The sequence below is a fragment of the Pelophylax lessonae genome, assembly GCF_965119305.1.
Source record: "Pelophylax lessonae genome assembly, chromosome: 1".
Lineage (NCBI taxonomy): Eukaryota > Metazoa > Chordata > Amphibia > Anura > Ranidae > Pelophylax > Pelophylax lessonae.
Window position 1 is genome coordinate 57,736,586 of NC_138768.1, and position 22,592 is coordinate 57,759,177.

General features: G+C 40.2%; 1 protein-coding gene across 4 annotated transcripts in view; it reads left to right on the plus strand.

Annotated features, from left to right (window-relative positions):
• The window catches only part of DCC (DCC netrin 1 receptor), a 1,040,152-nt gene that overhangs the window by 774,818 nt on the left and 242,742 nt on the right, over window positions 1-22,592 (plus strand). For all 4 annotated transcript variants that reach the window (XM_082267705.1, XM_082267706.1, XM_082267707.1 and 1 more), the window contains exon 9: window positions 7,783-7,937. In XM_082267705.1, the coding sequence (XP_082123831.1) occupies window positions 7,783-7,937 (155 nt within the window). The remainder of the gene's footprint in view (window positions 1-7,782; window positions 7,938-22,592) is intronic.

Here is a 22,592-nt window from a genome sequence, read left to right on the forward strand (position 1 = left end):
GTTAGATTTGGCTTTTTCTTTCTCCACTTTTTTGTGTTATACCAATATAAACAAAAGAAATAAACATGAGAATGTCTAAACATTTGTAATTGCAACAGTTTTCGGGGCGAAATGGTGCATTATCTGACAGAAATGCAGCGGTGCCAATATTTTTGACCATGACTGTATATTGTACATTCACATCAGTCTCTGCCCTCACAAAGCTTACAATCTAAGGTCCCTAACTCACATTCATACATACACATACCAGGGCCAAATTAGACAGGAGCCAACTAACCCACCAGCAAGTCTTTGGAGCGTGGGAGGAAACCCACACAAGCACAAGGAGAACATGGAAATTCCATGCAGGTAGTGCCGTGGTTGGGATTCGACCGACAACCCTAGAGCTGCTAGGCAGAAGTGAAGTGCTAACCAATTAGCCACTGTGCTGCCTGCACTTTCTGAGTGGCCCCACCCCTAATTATGCAGGAACCGGCTACGCCATATTGGGTGGTGGCATCACAATTTATACCTCGTCAAATCAGAAAACGCTTTGCATTTGTTGAGAAAAGTCAATGTTTCCTCTGATTGGCACCTGTGCCAAGTCAGTGACCCCCTCTTTACAATAAGGAGCAGGGCAGCTGTTGGGCCCGAGACCCAGAAGCTAGTGGAGATCACTGGAGTAGCAGTGTCTAGTACAAAGATTTCCACCTTCCAGGGGGATCAGCCAGGTAAGGTATATGCATAGTTATATTGGTCCAAGATGTAAGTATGTAAATGTACCCATACCTGAAACTCAGCTTTAACTGTTGGTACCCTTTCCCATTCCAAACCCAGGCATGCAGGTCATGCACAGATACCTCTGTCTCCTGCTCCAGGCCTGACATATTTAAAATACATTAACATAATGTAAAAGTATGAACTTGCCCTAAAACAGCAAAAAATAAAAAAATAAATAAAATAAAAATGAATGAATATTTTCAGCATAAAAAGAATTACAAAATGTCTCTCAGCTTAGTAACAGGTGTTAAGTGAAAGAGAAAAACATGTCTATATTTAAGTGAAGTCGAAATGCAGTGACAGCTGCAGCAGGTGTTGGTGTCATGTTATCAAAGGAAGTGTTAAAGATATAATAAGACAGTGCTAGCAAATTTAATGTTTGACAAAAGTCTCACTTAAAACACATAAAAAAATGATTGACAAACCATCAACTGACTAATATTGGGAGTTTTAACACCTATATTGTAATGAAAATAAACTTGTGTTGAAAAAAAATGTAAAGTGTACATACACCCTAGCAAAGAACTTCTCCGATATGCTCCATTTTGGTCTGATAAATTGCCCATTGAAAGCGTTTTTTTTTTTTATATCTGTTTATAAAGTACAAAATAAAAAAAAAAATACTTGGCAGAGCTGTCGTGTGCACACATCCTGTGTTATTTTAGGCTTCATTCACATGTCAGCGTATCGATCGCTGGCAGAATCACCACGATTCTGCCCACGATCCGGAAATCCTTGCAAATTGCGGGACGCCTGTGCGTTGCTCGTGATTTGCAATAGCACCCCAAATGCTGTGCGATGTTGCCGCGATTTGTGCCTGCCGAATCGTGGTAACATCGCGCAAAAAAAATCGCCGGGCGCATGACGCCCAAAAAAGGTACAAGAGCTTCTTTGGGGCGTCATGTGTCCCGCGATTTGTTTTGCACGATGTTACCGCGATTTGGCAGGTGCAAATTGCGGCAACATCGCACAGCATTTGGGGTGCTATTGCAAATCACCGGCAACACACAGGCGTCCCGCGATTTCCAATTATTTCCGGATCGCGGGCAGAATCACGGTGATTCTGCCCGCGATGGATACACGGACATGTGAATGAAGCCTTAAGGAACCTGATTAGTCACCTCCAGTTCTTATGTTGGACTACAGAATGATTAGCCCTTATCTTGTGGGGATGAAAACTGGGGGGAGGAATTTAGGAGTTTAGACAAAAGACAAATGGGCAGGGCTGACACCATTCAGTACGCAAAACTGCTGTGTGACCTAAGCCCACAACAAGAAATTGGGAGCTGGGTGCATTGCTGATAGATCAACAGGTATTTTTCTGTACTTGTAGGGACTTCAAAACATGGGGAATGTGCATGTGATTCAGAGATGGTTAGCAAATAGTTTTTAAAGTAGCCATGATATATACTTTTATAATAACTCCACAGTACTAATGCAGGTATGGAGGCCATCTTGATAGGTTTTCCATGTCCAGGACCTTGGTGGGGAGATTTGCCCACCCCCTCACTGCTTTGTCACTTAAAGCAGGATGTGCAGGGAATCCCCCCAAATAGGGACACAGGCAAAAGACAAACACATCAAGGTTGATTTGCTAAAACTGGAGACTACACAATCCCATGCAGCTGTGCATAGAAACCAATCAGCTTCCAGGTTTTTTTGTCAAAGCTTAATTGAACAAGCTGAAGTTAGAAGCTGATTGGCTATAATGCACAACTGCACCCTCCGGTTTTAGTAAATCAATCCCCGTTGTCTAGTATGGCAAGGAAGATTTAGTACCTTTTGGGATTGTATTGCTTCATAATTTTGATCCACACATTCTATGCATTCCAACACTTCTCTCTACATTCCTCTTAGGGATCTGTTACACTCGTGGCTTGGGGAGTACCAAAAAATACCTGGTTGAGCACCCTCTAACTACCCCCATAAGCAAGTCTTCACTCTCAAGAGGATGTTGCCTTCTCTCCACCCCCTCCATTGTGCAAATTGTGCTTTCTTCCTTTATGTTTTACATTTTCATTAAATGAAAACCCTCTGCTTCCTCCCCCATGCTTGTCATTTGCCTAAGCAAATGAAGTGTACTTTTCCTACTGTGCCTCCTGGGGTATGTACATCACATATCCCAAGAGGCTTAGTCCTTCATTGATAAAGGAGGAGGAGGGCAGAAGCAGGTGGCATGTCATCGAGAAGCTAAGCCGGCTGCTTCCCAATGATGTGACAGAAGAATATGGCCACACAGGACCGAGCGGGGGGCAGAAAAACACTGGATCTGCTAATGAGTGAATATCTTAAATGTGCAGGACCCACAACCAGATAAGCAGGGGGTTCAAAAAAAGGGGGGGGCAGAGATCCACTTTAAATGGAAAAGGTAGCCGGATGGTGATGTAAATATGCCATGGCTATAGCAATTATTATACCCCCCCCCTATTGTGTTTAAAGAACAGTACTGCTGAGCACAACCCTTTCAAGTTAACGGGATCACACGGCAACTGGTGCGCCATTTACGGAGTAAAACTGGAGGCAAGGAGGCATGATTTTGTCTCCTTACTGCCTGTCCAACACTTCTGAAAATTGATCCACTTTGGATCAATTTTCATAAGTGCAGCAAACTTTGCCGCGTGTCTAAATGTCTAAATCTAGCCTTATTTAATATATATCCAAAGCCAAAACTTGTTTTCATTTTCAATGGAGTAGGATAGAGAAAGGAGGAAACATCCACACATTTTTGTCTCCACAGTAGGAGGTAAGGAAAAATATTCCAATGGTGACAAATATTCCGCTGACATCTGTCTAATATAAAGTATCATGTTGGAGATTTGCTCTCGTTTCCTGTTGTGCAAGAAAGTGTGGGGAAATCTTGCCAGTGGTGAATAGACAGGAAAACAATATGGCTATACATAATAATTACATTGCAAGAAACCTGCCTGTAACGGATCTTAGTACCCCAGGTGGGCACATCCACCGGAACCTGTGTCTCCTGTCCTCCAAACACACCCACAGCCTGCAGAGAAGCCATACCCAGCCCTTAACCCCTCAATCACGAGACAATCCACACAGGTGTTGAGGTTTAACCATGCAGAGCTTAAACTGTTTATTAAATTCCAAGACATACAGTTTTACACACAGTTATGGGACACTCCCCTTAGCCTTGCCAAAGGGGGGGGGACAAGGACCAGCCAATGGGAACGGAACATTTGTACATTGAAACAGGCAGTTTCTTAATACACACCCCCTGCATAGAGATGTCTCCAGTCCAGACCATTGTCTGTGTCATGAATCCACACAATTAGACACAGAAAGAGGAGGGGGGGGGAGAAGGGCTGTAGCATTACATTACATTAACTCAATGCCATGAGTCATGCCATCTTCAGCTGTTCAGAAGATAAATAAAGGGAACATAAAATGAAATAAAAGGCAATGTCCCTAGGTCTCCAGTATCTTCTGGCCCATAGTCTGTCGGTAGGAGGCTTGCGCACAGTCCCCTCCAAAACATACAGTGACAGTGGGTTCTGTCACACTGCCTAAAAAGAGCTGTACAGAAAAAGTAGTGTTGAGCATACCAACCAATCAGAACCTAGCTTTTGTTTTCTTTGCACTCTAATTGGTTGCTCAGAACATTAACATCTTTTTTTTTCCAAATAAACACATCCAAATATGGAAACACAATCCTTTCAGCGCTGCTTCCAGCAGGATCAAACCCTCATCTGTTTTTATTTTACAATGTTATTTCACATTATTAAACCTTAGAGGAAAATTGCGTAAAAAATGAAATGCATTTTGTAGCCAGAAATAATAGTATGAAAAAATGATGAGCCTGGGATTTTTCCTAAAGTAAATTATCTATATTCTTGCATTATTTAGGCACTATGAGAAAATCATAGCTCCAGCTCAGCTCCATTCAAAGCCTGCTAACATTCTGTAGACCTTGCAGCTTATTCTTGTGCCTTTTTGTATTAGTGGGATCATGTCATGTCAGGTTTTCTGGCAAAGATCAAAACTAGTTAACAAAACATCTGAATTTTGTATCTCAAGTCAAGATGGAGAGGCTTTCAAATGTTAGGTGACAAAGTACCTCGTATCACTTGGAGTCACTAGCTAAGGTTCGAAGGAAGTCATGTGCTGTCGACATGTGTTCTAGTCTTTGCAAACCCTCGTCTTTTGTATTGCATAACAGCTGTTCAGGCCTCATTCATTATTCCTTTTGATTATTTTTTATTTTTGTCCTCTCTTGAGCATCTGAATGTTCAAAAAAATGTCTCTTGAGTGCTTTCATTGTTCACAATACAAGGTCTATATATATATATGTACCTCTATCTCGGTTTCTAAGTAGACTACTCAAGAAGATATTAGCAAGCTGAGGCTCTGTTAAAGGAAGGAAAATTTCTAAAATTAAATGAATAAATAAAGACCAAAGCATAGAATAAAATATAAGAGAAGGGTCGGGACTTTAGATGAAAGACATGACCAGGCTATCAGGATAAAAATTATACATTTATTGAAGACAGCAGATGATAGGCATTGTCATAAAAGTACATATTAGGATACAGCAAAATATCTTCAAGATATATAACAAACTTGAGTACAATGGTTCTCAAATCCAATATTCATACATTCAATAGACATTGGGCAAGAGTATTACAATTGATTGGATAAAAACATAGCAATGGTAAACTCAAATGGCAAGAATGGTAGAATGGTGTAACAAGATCATGACATCAATTGACTCAATGCGTTTCGTGGACTTATTATGCCACTTCATCAGGAGTAGATGTCTAGTTCATATCTACAAAAAAATATATATATATATATATATATATATGTATGTAAAGGAATGGCAACAATGGTATTGAATGAAAACTGGACAAGAGAAAAAGGAGGAGAAGACCCCCCTTAAAACAAAACTTACGTCACAAATTGAGTGGGTGCTGACATAAGGGGTAAGAAATGGCACCAGGTATCTCCCACGGGAGCTGAGGGAACACAGGGCAGGGGGGCAGGGACGAGGGTGCCTCGCACCGGAGAGTGTGGGCTGGAATGAATGGAGTAGAAATGTTCAGTGTGAGCAGCAAAAGGAAATATCCATGAGTAATATAACAATATAAAATTGTATAGAGTAAGGAGTGTATTATATTGTAATGCTGCTTGCTAGGTATAGATGTATGAAATAGAGGTAGGTAATGCAGTGGGGGGGGGGGGTTTAGAACCAAAGAAGAATAGTGTGATCGAATTTTGAATGTAAGAGGCTGAATAGCCCAAGTGTGAAAGAGGCCAAATAGTGAGGAGTGAAGACCCCAATCCTGAGAGTAACCGGAAAGGAGCGTGACATGGTGCGGTCTACAGACAAAAGTGCCAAGAAAAAGGAAGAAAAGAAGTCACCCGGTTGTTTGGGATGTGAAAATATATGAAAAGAAGTGAGCTTGTAAACAGTGAAGAGTATTACCAGAATGGATGGAGAAAAATATTCCATGTAAGCAGCAAAAGGAAATATCCATGAGTAATATAACAGTATAAATATATAAATATATATCATACAATATAAAATTGTATAGAGTAAGGAGTATATTATATTGTAATGCTGCTTAGTAGGTATGGATATATAAAATAAAGGTAGGTAGGTAGTGCAGTGGGGGGGGGGATTTGAAACCCAATAGGAATGGTGTGATAGAGTTTGAATGTGAGGGGCTGAGTGACCCAAATGTGAAACACACCGAATAGTGAGGAAAAAAGACTGACAAATGTACCAAGAAAAGGGAAAAGAAATCACCCAGTTGTTTTGGGATGTAGAGGTATGTGAGGGGAAGTAAGCTTGGGAACGGTGAAAATTCAGTCCTGATCCCCTAACAAGAAAAATGGATATTCCCGAACATTTCACCTCACTTTTTTGTAAAACATTTCCCTGCGACAGCAAGGTAACAAATACTCTAACGGGACCTATTATCATTGGAGCTGGAAGACACAGACAGTACAAATCTGACCTAACCTGAAGTTTCTAACCCTTCCCAGTTTTACTGGAAAATAGAATTTTGGTACAATCTGTTACTCCACTCAAAGAACATTCTCACCACTTCCTTGTAGAGTCACATGCCATGGTTAAAATACAGCAGGACTTTTAGATATTGCCCACACTGCACAAAACTAAGAAAAAAGATTTTGAATTAGCTGCGCTTTAATAATGGCTTTAGACTATTTGGAAACAATATGTTAGTGGACAAAAAAACATGTAATGAAATGTGCTATTCGGAAGCAAAGCCTTTTTTAACCCAGCATTCCTGTCTAGGGCCACTGGTGTTCTGTTTGGTCCACAATATGGGTTGTGTTCTTTGTGTAGAAATGATTACTGGACCAAATTAGCGTGGTTTCGTGCAGCATTGACAGTGTGTTCCCTATAGCAAGATTGTTGACTGGCATATCAGGAAGATCACAGGAGGTAAGTTGTGTTAAAAGGTTTGACATGCTGTGGTGAATCATAAGTGTGGCCAGGCTTTATGGTATAGTGTTTATAACAGGATGGCAAGTGTGGTTTAAAAAAGTTTGCAAAAAATGGATTTTTTAATTATTGAAAGATGCTAGAAATATAATCTGATTCTTTTCTTTTATCTCTCATTGACTATTGGGGAGATCTCTTTGATAAGTTCCCAAGGCTGCACACCTGCTGTTTCTGTTGTGAAATTTCCTCTCTTTCACTATTTATTTTATACTATAGCAAATGCACGTAACAGGAGGTGCTGGAACACCCAAAACTTCCAGGTGGATAGGAAAAGAGTTCCTGCTGTTCTTGCTGTTGGATAATCCAAGACATTAGAGGCCAGTGGCTGACTCAGACAGCCAGGCTCCATTAGGAACTAAAACTTGGGTCTAACCCTTTAATGAAAATTTTTAGAATAGGTTTTGTTCCTGCCAACCCTAACTATCAGTAACTTTTTTATATTTGAATATGGCTTGCAAATTAGAAAAGTTTGGAGAAATGTAAAGTATCTGGTTATGTCATATCCTGTTTTTCATGTGTGCTGTCTCTGTCTGTAGGGAACGCGCCTTGAACACAACGCAGCCAGTTGCCTTGCAGCTAACAGTGGGCAACCTAAAACCTGATGAAACCTATTCTTTCCGAATTGTCGCCTACAATGAATGGGGACCCGGAGAGAGCTCGCAGCCTGTTAAAGTTTCAACACAACCAGAATGTAAGTATAAAATTAACAAAATAGTTCCTATTTGTAAAATTGTTTTTGGTGGTGCTTCGCTTCTTTACCTGACATTGTTGTATATAATGGGGATCAAAGCAAGGGTTCTTTCGGTTGGGGCCAGATCTGCGTGGCTACACTCAGGAAACTGGGACCAGACTGTGGATGCTTTAAGTGAGATTTATTTACCTAGCAACAAAATTCATCCAAACACCTGCAAACATAAACATATAAATAAACCAAAAACCCAGTGACAGAATACCTATCTAATCAACCTAATAAATATAATGTCTATCTAACAACTAACTATATGCAATATATATTCAAAAATGGGGAACAGAGAAAAGCAGGGGAAAACAGGAGGCGCTGGAAGCAGATGGGAAGGGGGAACCAAAACTAGGATCAGGAACAACAGAGAGCAGGTACAATGCAGCAGGGTACAGGGCAAGAGCAAGATCAATAGTAAACAGAATCTGGCTGCAGCAAAACACTGGAGAGAGAGGGACTGGTAGGGGAGGACCTAAATACCCTCCCAGTAACCAGCATTAGTTGGAAACTGATTACTGGGATCTGCTGGCTGCTGGGAGACATCCGCTGGTGGACACTGAAACTACAACCTTCCACTCTGAGAAGCACAATGCCACCAACAGATGATCCAGGTCCTGACCTTTTGTTTGTGTTAGAAGGTCTTTAATGTCAATAAGAACACAAAAGACGATTAAAACAGTTTGATGCAGCTTAGAAGGTCAAATAGAGGTTAGAAGGTGGTACACTGCAGTTTAAATGTACCCATCAATAAACTCTAAATGATCTCAAATGTGCTTCAAATAGATCTCATATATGCTATTAGTATGTGTCTAGAAGCATGCTTGCCCATTGACACAAGTATTTTCTATTGTATTTGTCATTAACCAAAACAATTCAGTCCTTAGTGGTGTACTGAGGTACAGAGATACACAATGGCGTTACAGTACAGCAGAAGTAAATTTACTTCTTTGTAATCTTTTGGTATTATTTTTACTAAAACTCTGTGACTAAACGTTTACAGACACCTGTCCATCACACTTTTATGCACATGTTTGACATCCCATTCTAAAACCATGGAAATTATTATGGGGTTGCCCCCCCCCCCCCCCCTATGCAGTTCTAACAACCTCTACGCTTCTGGGAAGAATTTTCATATATTGTATGTGTTTTTTTTCATATATTGTATATTTCACATACAAATTTGTGGATATTTGTGCCCTCAGCCAAAAGAACATTTGTGAGTTCAGATACTAATGTGGGATGAGAAGACCTGGCTTTTGATATGTGTTCCAACTTACTGCAAAGGTATTCAAGTTGGGTCTCTGCACAGTCCACCCGAGTTGCTCCACACCAAACCCACCATGTAATGTCTTTGACTTTGACATTGTGCAAAGAGGCACAGTCATGCAGAAAAGGGCCTTCCCTAAACTGTTGTCACAAAGATATAAGTGCAAAATTATATAAAATGTCTTTGTATGTTAATGTTTATTAATGGAGATAAAATTGCTATGTGTTTTGCTTTAAGCGCCTGGTTTTGGAATGGGATGTCCAACAAGCTCATATAGGTGTGGTGATCAGTTATCCACAAATATTTTGCTATTAAGTGCATCTGAGAAGTGTATTGGTTTCATGAAGTCTGCTCTGGTTTGTGGCACTTCACCTCAAAGTAGATGTCACACAAAGTCTAGTGAGCACAGAATGACCTCCTATGTACATATTCAGAAAACATGATGAATAATATTAATGTCAAAACCGGCTAAACCAGAAAATTTAGCAAATGTCCATGACCTACATACAATGAGGTAATTTCTAATATCTTGTATGTTTGTGTTTGCATGAAACATTTTAATCAAGTTTATACAGATTGCAGATGTAGGCATCAGGTTGTGCTGAGAATAGTACTATACAATTATAAAATCTATCATAGTCAAAGCGGACCAATAAAGTTAAAGCAAAATTAATTAAGCAAATAAAGTGCCTTTCCTCTCAAAATGAATATTTCATTTTTTAGTAGATGCCAGAGTGATGAATCACATAATAACTTCTTACTCCCTATCTCTCTGGAAGCATCTTCTGTCTCCACAGTATAACACTAATTCCCTCTAAAGCAGAACTGGACAAATCCTAATCACCAAGTTACTGTAACTAAAAAAAGTCCCTTTTTGACCAAGACATGCTGCAATGAGCTCCCTTTCTATTCGTCAGACTGGTGACCTGTCAGTTTGTGAGCACTGCCAGGAAGTGGAATCTGGCCTCCACTATCCTCAGCTTCATGTGTCTTTGGCTGCTTGAGAAATAAATGGGGGAGTTTTGTGATGAATGGTTTTTGATATATAGGGCATAGTGATAATTGTTACACTATACTACCAGTGAAGACATCATGGGGGAGATTTACTAAAACTGGTGCATACAGAATTTTGTGCAGCTGTGCATAGTAATCAATCAGCCTCTAACCTAAGCTCGTTCAAGCTAGCTTAGACAATAAACCCTAGAAGCTGATTGGTTATTATGCACAGCTGCACCAGATTATGTGTGCACCAGTTTTAGTAAATCTCCCCCCAAGTATTACGAGGGAGAAGAAGAACAGAATACTTGGCAGCCATGGGGGTGAAAAGAGCTGAATATAGCTAGTGTGGGTATGTGTGTGTGTCAGGGGGGGATATAAAAGGTGGCAGCTGGGCATGTTCCCCTGAAGTTGATGTGCGGGAAAGTAGAAAAAATGGGCAAGCGTAAGGATCTGAGCGACTTTGATAAGGGCCAAATTGTAATAGCAAGACAATTAGGTCAGAGCACCTACAAAACTGCAGCTTCTGTGGGATGTTCCTGGTCTGCAGTGGTCCAAGGAAGCAAAACCGGTGAACCGCAGACAGGGTCATGGGCAGCCAAGGCTCAATGATGTACATGGGGAGCTAGGGCTGACCCGTGACATCTGATTCAATAGAAAAACTACTGTAGCTCAAATAGGAGAAAAAGGTAATGCTGGTACCGATAGAAAAGTGTCAGAACACACAGTGCATTGCAGTTTGTTGCAAAAGACCAATTATGCTGACCCCTTTCCACAGCTAAAAGCACCTACAATGGGTACATTATCATCAGCACTTGACCACAGGAGCAATGCAAAAAGGTGGCCTGGTCTGATACATTCAAGAATGCTTTGAGGAACAATGAGCTGGAGATGTTGACTTGTCCTCCAAATTCTCCAAATCTCAATCTAGTCAAGCATTTGTGTGAAGTGCTGAAAAAACAAGTCCGATCCACCTTGCAACTTACTGGAATTAGGGATCTGCTACTGATGACCTGGTGGCAGATATCACAGCAAACCTTCAGAGGTCTAGTGAAGTCCATGCCTCAACGGGTTATGGTGGGCAGTCATAGTATGGCATGGAAGCATAAGAATATAGGGTGGACCTTCAGAGAGCCCTGACTTCAAAAATGTTATTTTGGTCACAAATTCCAAAAGTTTTTCTTCAAAGTTTTGTAGAAAGACTTCCCAGAAGAGTGAAGTGACCAACGCTGTATTTATACCCATGGTTTTGGAATGGGATGTCAAAAAATCTCATATAGGTGTAAAGGACAAGGTGTCAAAAATCCTGGCCATATAGAATATACGGCTACAGTGGAAAATAAAGAGAACTGTTTACATGGCATAGAGAATAGCTGCATATTTCAAATCCATGCATTGTTTCAAGCAACCAACTTTTTCAAGATGATTTCTTTATCTTGAGAAGATTTGCCCAGGCTTCATGGCACTCATCTGATGAATGTCTACAAGAAAAAAATTGCTGCTAAAGTCTTGCTTCCTTGTTAATACCTCTTCCAAAAGCCTGGACTGGATAGTGAAAGAGTGGGGAAGTGGGGACGTGCATTCAAAGATGCAGCTAACCTTCAGACATGCTACCAGTCCACTTTGAAGTGGACCTGTGTTTTGAGAAAAGTTTGAGTGACTGATCAGGAAGCATACAAATCATAAGTCAGTCAGAAGTCCTTATCTTATCGTATCCTTATCTTATCTTATCCTTATCCTGATCTTATCTTAAGAAGTCCTTAAGGAGTCAGAAGTCCTTATCTTCTTGGTTGTTCCAGGTCCCTGGCTCAAACTATAGAAGCCAGATGAACAACATTACAACCAGACAACTAGCATTTTTAATAGGTGAGATCATCAAAGGTATCCTTTAGTTTTTCCTTTTTTTAATGACCAGTGTTCTTTAACCTCTTAAAAAAAAGAAAGCTCAGATGTCCTTTTATTTTTTTCAAGAGATCAGTCATTCAAAGCAGCCTTAGTTTTTCCTTTTTATACATAATCGGCACAATTTCAAGAAATGAACAGAAGCTTTTTTTTTTTTTCGCAGAGCGGAGATTAAATCCTTATAAGCTCACCCTTCCGTCTTTGCTTTCATAATGTATAATTTCACCAAAGTCCAATAAGTCGTGATTTTCAGTGACTGCAGATAGAAACGATGTGCGTAATCTTTTTATACCACATACTGCGAGCAAAAGATTTTACAATTTATTTTCAGTTTTTCCACTTCTTCAGAATGTCAGAAGAGAAGCATAATTAAAAAGTGAATCTCTTTTTTATTTGTTAAGTAAATGTTGAGGAGTTTATTCTTTGGATAAAAGTATTAAGGAAAATTACAATAATCTGTGTTTTATGCTCTTATCGTCGCACACCCAGCGGATTAATTGTGCAATGCCGCCATGTATATTGACACTTTGAATGTTTCACTGGTAATTGTCATTAGATGGAAAAGCTACCGGTTTTAATTCATTTTTTACATAAGCGGATGAAAGTTAAATAGAATATCCATTTACCTTTGGCATAAATTTAATGCCTAACTCTGGGCTCTGTACCCCCCTTCCCCAGTGGCACCCATTGAGAATCATTGTCAATATTTTATGATATTTTTTTATAAATTTACATTTTTCAGATGACTGACCTGAGCAACACGATATGGCCAAATGTTTGTGGACACCTGATCATCATACATGCCTTATGACAAATGAATGTGGATGGCCCTCAAAATGATTGAGTTCAGGTGTTTCCAGTGAAAGTACTATTACGACTGCAGCATACAAAGACATTTTAGACAACAATGGGCTTCCAACTTTGTAGGACTGTTGGCAGTATTTGTGACATTTAGATGAAGTGCCACAATCAGAGCAGCTGTTATGATACCGCACAAGTATTTGTGGACACCTGACCATCAAACCTTTTTGAGCTTATTGGACACCCCGTACCAAAATCAGGTGCATGAAATTAAGCCATGCAATCTCCATTAATAAGTGCTAGCATACAATGACATTTTTGATAACTGTGCTCTTTTAACCTGGTGGGAACAGTTTGGGGAAGGTCTTTTCCCTTTCTACAATATGAATGGGGTTCTGTGCACAAAATCATCTCCATAAACATGTGGTTTGATGAGTTTGGTGTGGAGGAACTCAAGTGACCTGAAACCTCCTGAACACCTTTGGGGTGAATTGGTGAATGCTGATTGCAAGCCAGGTCTTCTCCTCCAACATTAGCACCTGATTAATTGTTCTTTCGGCTGAATGGGCACAAATTTCCACAGACACCCTCCAAAATCTTTTGGAAAGCTCTCCCAAGAACACTGGTGGCTGTTATAGCAACAAGGCGTCAAATCCATATTAATGCCAATAGCTTTGGCATGGGATGTCCAACAAGATCATATAGGTGTGATGGTTAGGTGTCCAATTTTTGGCCATAGAGTGTACATGTCAAATCACAGGCACATAAGTGTTATTTTTATAGGATTTGGTCCAAGGTTCTAATTAGGGTTCGACCAATTATTGGCAAAGCCGATATATCAGGGGCCGATGTGCACTTTTCATGATATATCGGAATTGGCCCCTGAGGTTACTGATATTGCTGATATTTCGGGAAAGTTCTTGTACCAGAGTGGTGCCTGCAGCTAGAGGCATCACCCCGGTACCGGTGTCCATAGCTGACGGTCAGCTGTCATGTAATGACAAACGATACGGCTGAGAAGCCGCTCGGCTGTCATTACAAGGTGCGGGAGGGGACGTCCCCCCCCTCCTGCCACCTTCCGCGGCTCTCCCAGTTCTCACGTCCCACCGGGAGACCCGGGCAACCAGCCTGCACGGCCGCCGAAGAGAAGACCCGATCAAAATTCGGCTCTGATCGGGTCTCCATGTAAAAACTCGGAAACTATGTCATCATGACATCATTTACAGGTACTCTGTGCCAAATAAAAAAAAAAAATGACAGCATTCAAAACAGCCAACCCTGGCGTTTTGAAAGCTTTTAAGTGCAAAGGAGGGGTTTGGGGTCTTTTAGACCTCCAGATCCCTCCACAACAGTACCTGTCAAAAAAAATAAAAAACTTTAATGTACGAATATATCGGCTGATATCGGCCGATACCGATATGCGAAGACCAAAATATCGGTAGCAGCAATAAAAAAAATGATATTGGTCGATCACTAGTTCTAATAGAATAGAATAGAATGCATACACTGCAACTTTTCTCATTACAATATTAAGATTGCTCAGGTATTGATGAAGAAGGCTCACCATCCCATTCAGAAGTGTGGTGAAGCAAATAGCATTTTATAGGAGCAGAGAAAGTTAAAAATCTGCAAAACATTTGTTACAATCCTTGCCATGCATATAGTTTACCTGGAGGGGTTTTTCCCAACTAAAAACTTTTAACACCTGCTCCCCGATCTAGGGCACGCTTACCTCTTTATCAATCCAACTTTAAAGTGCTGCTATAGAGATGCAACTATAAGGCTTTGAACAAGAAATGATGTTGTACTGGTGCAAACAAAGTAAAAACCAAAGCAATTAAAAAGGCCAGGAAAAAAAAAAGTACAAAATTAACAGCATTTTTTAAACCTCAATTGTGTTCTTTTATCATTTGAGAGAACAGTCCGCAATCAATTCAATTTGCTTTGCTTACATTTAATATCGCCTTTTTCAACCACATATAAAAGGCAGCTGCTCTTTTTTTTTTTGTAGGGACAAAGGGTCGATCGATAAGCTGATCAATAACATTACCTAAAGCTGTTAAGTCCATCATTGCTGGTAGGACCGGTAACTGTGATGAATGCACAGCAATGCATTGTGGGCTTTTTCGGCTCCAGTGAAGAAGAAGAAAAAAAATGAGGCTGTTAATGCATCAGCCTGGTAATCGCTCACAGGGAAGGGGGCCGCTGTGTGGAATAGGATTTGGAGTCCTCTCCTGTCCGCTCCTGCAGGCCTGCCTGCGCCCAGCTGCATTGAGCAGCCTGTTTTTTCTTTTTTTTCTGATTCTCTTCCATTCAGGCGCACAGTTTGTCGTACAGGAGGATGGCAGCTGTTCAAGAACACGAGGAATGGTTTGAAACTGAAAACCATCAGGTGCTCATCTTCCACCAGGCTAATCGGTTTTGTATCAACAGAGCCGTTCAGTGTCTGCGTGCAGGTGTTTCGGGTTTTTGTTTCCATCGTTTTCTGGCTTAGCTATAAAGATTGTTGAAGCGTTTTAATTCTGCAATAGTAACAAAAATGTCATCCGAAACAAGACTCAAGGCAAGATATACACATAAAGGTGGAAATGACACCTTCTGTCAAAAATTAATCCTAATTGGCACCATCTTCTATCTAAAAATATTTGTATAGATGCTCTAATGGCTGTCTTTGTTCCTCTGTCCAAAATTGGTTTGCAGACAACAAAAAACAATGAACAAATAACATTTGTTTTATATTGAATAAGTGTCTGACAGAGCAAATAATAGGGTCTCCTCCACTAAATCGTAAACCGAGCAGATTTACAAGGGGAATTAGGTGCAAAAATTACATGAATTTTGCACTCTGACATTAGCATCAACACGGCAGTTTTAATATCTTAATCATACAGTACAGTAGACAAGATCTGTAGTCATAGACCATGGGTCATATGCCATCACCTTCAGGAGATTGGCCAATAACAAAAACTTTGCTGGGAACACCCCCCCCCCCCAATGCACCCTCATATAACCCCACCCATTCCATTGGACTCCATCTTTTGCTAGTGTGCGGAAGAGGTTTCTACACCAATTATTTTCACAGCAATTTTTATGCCCCCCATAACTTAGATTTATTACCTGTCAGTAGATTTATTGATTTTCCACTTCCTGTATTAGGGTTCATTCTGCATGGCAACATTGTCACCCTCTGATCAGGCTAGTCTTAGATGGACATGTAGTTACATAGTTACATAGTTAGTCAGGTTAAAAAAAAGACACAAGTCCATCTGGCTCAACCAAAAAAAAAAACAAAAAAAAAAAAACAAAAAAACAAAGCAGTAATGAAAAACCAACCATACAATCCCATATACACAATCCTATACCCGCAGTTGATCCAGAGGAAGGCGAAAAAACCCCAGCAAAGCATGATCCAATTTGCTACAGCAGGGGAAAAAAATTACTTCCTCATCCCCCGAGAGGCAATCGGATATTCCCTGGATAAACTTTACCTATAAATATTAGTACCCATTTATATTATGTACACCTAGGAAAGAATCCAGGCCTTTTTTTTTTTTTTTTTTAAAGCAATCTAGTGAGCTAGCCAGAACCACCTCTGGAGGGAGTCTATTCCACATTTTCACAGCTCTTACGGTGAAGAAACCTTTCCGTATTTGGAGATGAAATCTGTTTTCCTCTAGACGTAAAGAGTGCCCCCTTGTCCTCTGTGTTGACCTTAAAGTGAACAACTCAACACCAAGTTCACTATATGGACCCCTTATGTATTTATACATGTTGATCATATCCCCCAAAATTCTCCTCTTCTCAAGAGAGAATAAATTCAGCTCCTCTAATCTTTTCTCATAGTTGAGCTTCTCCTTGCCTCTTATCAGTTTGGTTGCCTTTCTCTGCACTTTCTCCAGTTCCCTGATATCCTTTTTAAGAACTGGTGCCCAAAACTGAACTGCATAGTTATAAATGGAAACATAGGCCTATATCGAAAAACTTGTGATCAGGAAGGGGTTTTCCTGCAAAAAAGATGTCGTATGGGGTTGAACGGCAAATAGGCTGTTCACTTTGCAAGTGAATGTTCACCTTGCAAGGGAATTGTTCCTTAGCTTAGTGAATGAGGTGAAATTAGGTGACTTCCATCATTCAATTAGGTCCAAACAAATATACTGTTATTTTTATTTTCCTTCTTTGGGTATTCTTTGCAAAGTGAGTTTTCACTGCATTCACTAAGTTAAGAAAAAATCTCTTGTAAAGTGAAAATTCACTTGCAAAATGAACAGCCTTTTTTTTTTTTTACTATTAGTAAATTAAGCCCTATGTCTCTTTTACCATAAAGACTTCTTATCTTCCTTCTTGCAAGATGCTTTGGAATATCCCCATGAGTAGCTTGGTGTACATCATGACTTGGTGCCAGGATGAATGATTTCTTGTGCACATGCGCGGGAATAACATGATACCGTCCCAGCCAATCAGATTAGCTGAAGACCCTGAATCCAGAAGAAGTCGGGGTGAAGAAGTTGGTGGTGCTCTTTGACATTGCATGATTTGAAATGAAGGGTTTATTTTTGCTTTAAGATATTTAAATTAAATCCCAACTTTTGCTAACACTTTTTAAACAGTTATAAAAGCAGTGTTTATTAAAATAAAAGTGTAAACCATATAAACCATATAAATACAAGATGACCATTGTAAGGTGAAGTTATTCTTTAAAGTGGAACTACACTTCATCTAAGCACCACATACCAAAAATGCTATTTAATTAATTTTTATATTCAAAGCAAACTCACCCATCAATGTCTCCATGCTTTATTTTGTTGAGAAATCACTTTAAAAAGCACCCCATGCATTTCTGCCCATGACATCTTAAATAAGGGTAGATGATTGATATAGCATTTCGTTTCTGGAATCCACCTGCCCTTAGCTCATGTATGCAAGCAGGAGAGGGTGTGCTTAGCTGAGAAAGCCCCCTCCTCCCCTTCTGAAGACTCCTGGGATGTGTGACATAGTTTGCCTAGGCATGGAAACCAGAAAGTAAATGAAGAAATGTAAAAGAAAAAAAAAAAAATGTTTAAAACAAGCAAATATGATATACTTTCCAATTCAATTACTAATGCTAGCAACATGAGAATTAAAAAATAGCCAGTGTTGAATAAGAGAACGAAGTTCCCCTTTAAGTAATTTTCCTATCTCTATTCATGATCCCAAACCTACATGATTTCTGAATGCTTGACATGGCGTACTATACTTTGCACATGATTGTTCTTCTTCTCCAATCTGACTTATCAAAAAAGGTATTTATTATCTACAACTTATAAATTTTACTATCGCCCTGCTAGTTTACACTAATTAACGCCCAATAACTTTAGGCAAATAAATAATAAAATGATGTGTGAGTATATTTGGCTTGATCTCCGTGAAATGACAGGAGGCTAAGTGATGTCTAACGTTATTAAATCTTTATTTTTTCTCTGTAACACTCAATAAAACCTCAGAGTAATAAATGAGCTGGCATACAAAGGCCATGTATTCCCACACTAAACAGAGCTAGTAAAAAGCTGCAGTTATAAGCATTTCTTCCCTCTTTTCTCTACTTAACCACTTTACCACCGGAGGATTTTGCTGTCTTACGTCTGGGCCACTTTTTGCGATTCGGCACTGTGCGACTTTAACTGACAATTGCGCGGTCATGCAACGCCGTACCCAAACGAAACTTACGTCCTTTTTTTCCCACAAACAGAGCTTTCTTTTGGTGGTATTTGATCACCTGTGCGATTTTTACTTTTTGCGCTATAAACAAAAAATAGCATAAATTTTGAAAAAATAACAATGTTTTTCACATTTTGTTATATGAAATTCCCCCCCAAAAAATGTAAAAATCATTTTTTTTTTACATTTTTGGCCAATTTGTTTTCTGCTACCTATGTTTGGTAAAAAAAAAAAAAAATCACAATAAGCGTATTTTGATTGGTTTGCGCAAAAGTTATTGCATTTACTAACTAAGGGAAAGATTTCTGTAATTTTTGGTGTTTTTTTTTTTTAACGAGTAATGGCGGCGATCTGCGATTTTTTTTGCGGGACTGCGACATTGCAGCGGACAGATCGGACCCTTGACTGACATTTTTGACACTTTTGGGGGTACCAGTGACATTACTGCAGTAATCAGTGCTATACATATGCACTGTTACTGTAGAAATGACACTGGCAGGGAAGGGGTTAACTTTATTGGAGAGGGAGGGGTTAATGTACGCCTGGTGCTTACTAACGTGTGGGGGGGGGGAGGTGACTGAGTGACACAGGGACAGATCGCAGGTTCAGCTATGCTGAACCCTGCAATCTGACCCTGTCTGTCACTTAGGAGATCCACCCGCTTTGTTTACACAAGCGGGTGGATCTCCAGACTCGATTCCCCGACAATCGGGGAAAAGTGGCGGTGATAACCGCCGCTCCTCCCCTGGCCCGACTCCCGCTGTGACTGAATACAGCGGGAGCGATCCTCCCTGGACTGACTGATGTCTGGTTCCCAAATACAATAAGACAACCCCCATATCTGTATACTTCCCTTTATAGTAGACCTGAGCATAAAAAGTGAATATTTATTAGAAGTTTTAACCACTTGCCGATCGCCTACCGCATATTTACTGCAGCAGTGTGGCTCTCCCAGGCAAACCGACGCAGGTCTACGTCGGTCGTTTGGTGGTAGCTAGGGGGCGAGCTCCCGCTACCGATCGTCAGCAGGGAAGCCAATGCACAGGTCAGGCGGCTCCGATTGCTGCTTGACTTCCAGTGATCGCTCCCCGCTGAGAGAGAAGAACGGTCAGCTGTTGTAAACACAGCGACCGTCCTTCTCCCTGGAATAATCACAGAGCTCCTGTGATCCTTCTATATAGGATCACAGGTCTCTATGGTCATTCCACAAGCCACACCCCCCACAGTTAGAAACACACCCCTAGGTACATATTTAACCCCTTGATCCCCCACACTGTTAACCCCTTCCCTGCCAGTGTCATTATTACATTAAAAAAGAATAGCGCAACCATGCAAAAGAAATGACTATTAAATATGGAGACAATCCATAAATAAAAATGGGGATTTAGTCCCACCATTTGGCCATATCGTGCTCAAGCCCACCACTGCGTCAAAGTACCCCATTATCAGTGGGTCCTACACTATCCATAAAAAAGGGGTGAATCCAGCCTCTCCAAACCTTGGAGACAACACTCCTTGCTGGGATGGATGTGCTAATGCACTACAAAGGACTCCTCCTGTATCTACTTGATGGTGGACTCTGATAGAGTACAGGTGTGTGTGGGGGAATGCTCAACCTCAGAAGTCTGGCAAAAGCCTGCTAGTAGATTGTTTAAAGTGACAATCAGCACTCCAAATTAGAACTGTGTATAATATTTCCATAGAAAAGCTGAAGGGCACTTTAGGGCTGGGTTCACTCATGTCCGGCTGGGGTTTGCAGTTCGGAGTCTGGTGCCGTTTTGTTCACCTGTTTAGCTGTGATTCAGGTGGGACTAAATCCCCATTTTTATTTATGGATTGTCTCCATATTTAATAGTCATTTCTTTTGCATGTGTGCTCTATTCTTTTTTAATATACATGTTGCTTGGTCCATAGCTGCACCGGCTTTAGATATACATGTTCAGGGTTTGCTCCCCCAATTTTTTGCTTGTTTGTCATTACTACATTAACTGCATATTTTTAGCACTGATTACTGTAGTAATGTCACTGGTCCCCTCAAAGGTAGCATAAATGTCAGATAGGCGTCCTATCTGTCCGCCGCAATGTCGCAGTCCCGCAAAAAATCGCAGATCGCTGCCATTACTGGTAAAAAAATAAAACAATAAAAATGACATAAATCTTTCCCGTAGTTTGTAGACGCAATAACTTTTGCGCAAACCAATCAAAATTTGCTTATTGCGATTTTTTTTTCTACCAAAAATATGTAGCAGAAAACAAATTGGCCTAAAATGTAAAAAAACTTTGATTTTTACATTTTTTTTTGGGGGAAGGGGGGGGGGGGGGAGAGGGGAAATGTTATATCGCAGAATGTGAAAAATATTGTTGTTTTTTTTTTTTCACTCACTCATAGCGCAAAGAATAAAAATCACAGAGGTGATCAAATACCACCAAAAGAAAGCTCTGTTTGTGGGGAAAAAAGGACATCAATTTTATTTGTGTACAGTGTTGCACGACCGCAAAATTGTCCATTAAAGTAACGCAGTGCCGAATCGAAAAATATGTCCTGGTCATTAAAGAGGTTGTAAACCTCAGAATTTTTTTTTTTAAAAAAGTACACCTGAAAGACAAACACATAATGAATTAGTATGCATCGCATACTAGCTCATTATGGTATACTTACCTTAGAACGAAGCCCTGAAGCGCCAACCGCTCACTTCTCCCATGGGTGACATACTCTGTCACCCTTCTTCCGGGTTCGCGGCAGCCGGCCATCTGATTGGCTGGACCCGCGATCACGTCACTCCCGTGCATGCGCGCGGGAGCCAAAGGTCACGGCACGGGGCTCTGAAGGAACGGCACCAGCGGCCGTTCCTTCAGAGCGCATGCGCCAGTGATGTCACTTCGCTGCATGTAAGGTAAATATCTCCTAAACGGTACATGTTTAGGAGATATTTACAGTACCTATAGGTAAGTCTTATCATAGGCTTACCTATAGGTACAACTTGCAGAGGAGGGTTTACTTCCTCTTTAAGGGGGAAAATCTTCCGGTCCAGAATTAAGCAGTACTCTGAAAGATATACCTTTTTTTCTTAAATACCTCCTGAATAAAATAGTAGTGCACTTCCCCTTGCTTGAGCCCTGGGTTTTAATCATTTAACATCCACCTAATAGCAGTTTTATTGCTACAAGGCGGCTCTCCTGTGCAGAATCACATAGATATACATGATTCTGCACTTCATCCTGCAGGGGGCGCTCGCTCGCTGCCGGCAGGCCACTCCTGCTGTGAATATTCACAGTAATTTTTTTTTTTTTTATTTACATTTTTATTATTGAACTTCATTAAAACTTACAAAACATTTAAAAAGCAAAGAAAGAAACACCATATATCATTTTTCAACAGATTTACAAAATATTGCCTTACGGTACATTTCTTCCCCTTTTTCCTTTTTTTCTATCTTCCCTTTCCCTCCCCCCTCCCTTCCCTTTTCTCCTCCATATTCTTCCTTAGCCTACTCTGTTGGTCACTCTGTTGTTTTTCTTTGATTAATATTTAAGTATTCATTTCTACATATTTGTTTGATTTTTTGAAATCTATCCATTTTTCCCATTTTTTTTTAATATTAATTGGGTTTTCCTGCTGGCTATTACTAATATATTCCATATTAAAAACATAGTTTATCCTAGTACACCATTCTTTTAACTCCGGGGGATCTACTTCATGCCACTTCTTCGGTATTGTTCCCTTTGCTGCATTTAGCAGGGTTGGGATCAAAGTTGCTTTATATTGTTTTAGTGGTATTGTCGTTTTATGAAACAGGCAGACCCATGGATCATTTGAAATCATTATTTCAGTAATTTCACCAATAATTTGACATACTTTTGTCCAAAATTCTCTAATTTTAGGGCATTCCCACAGTATGTGGCACATCGTTCCCTTTCCTCCACATTCCCGCCAACATTTGTCTGTT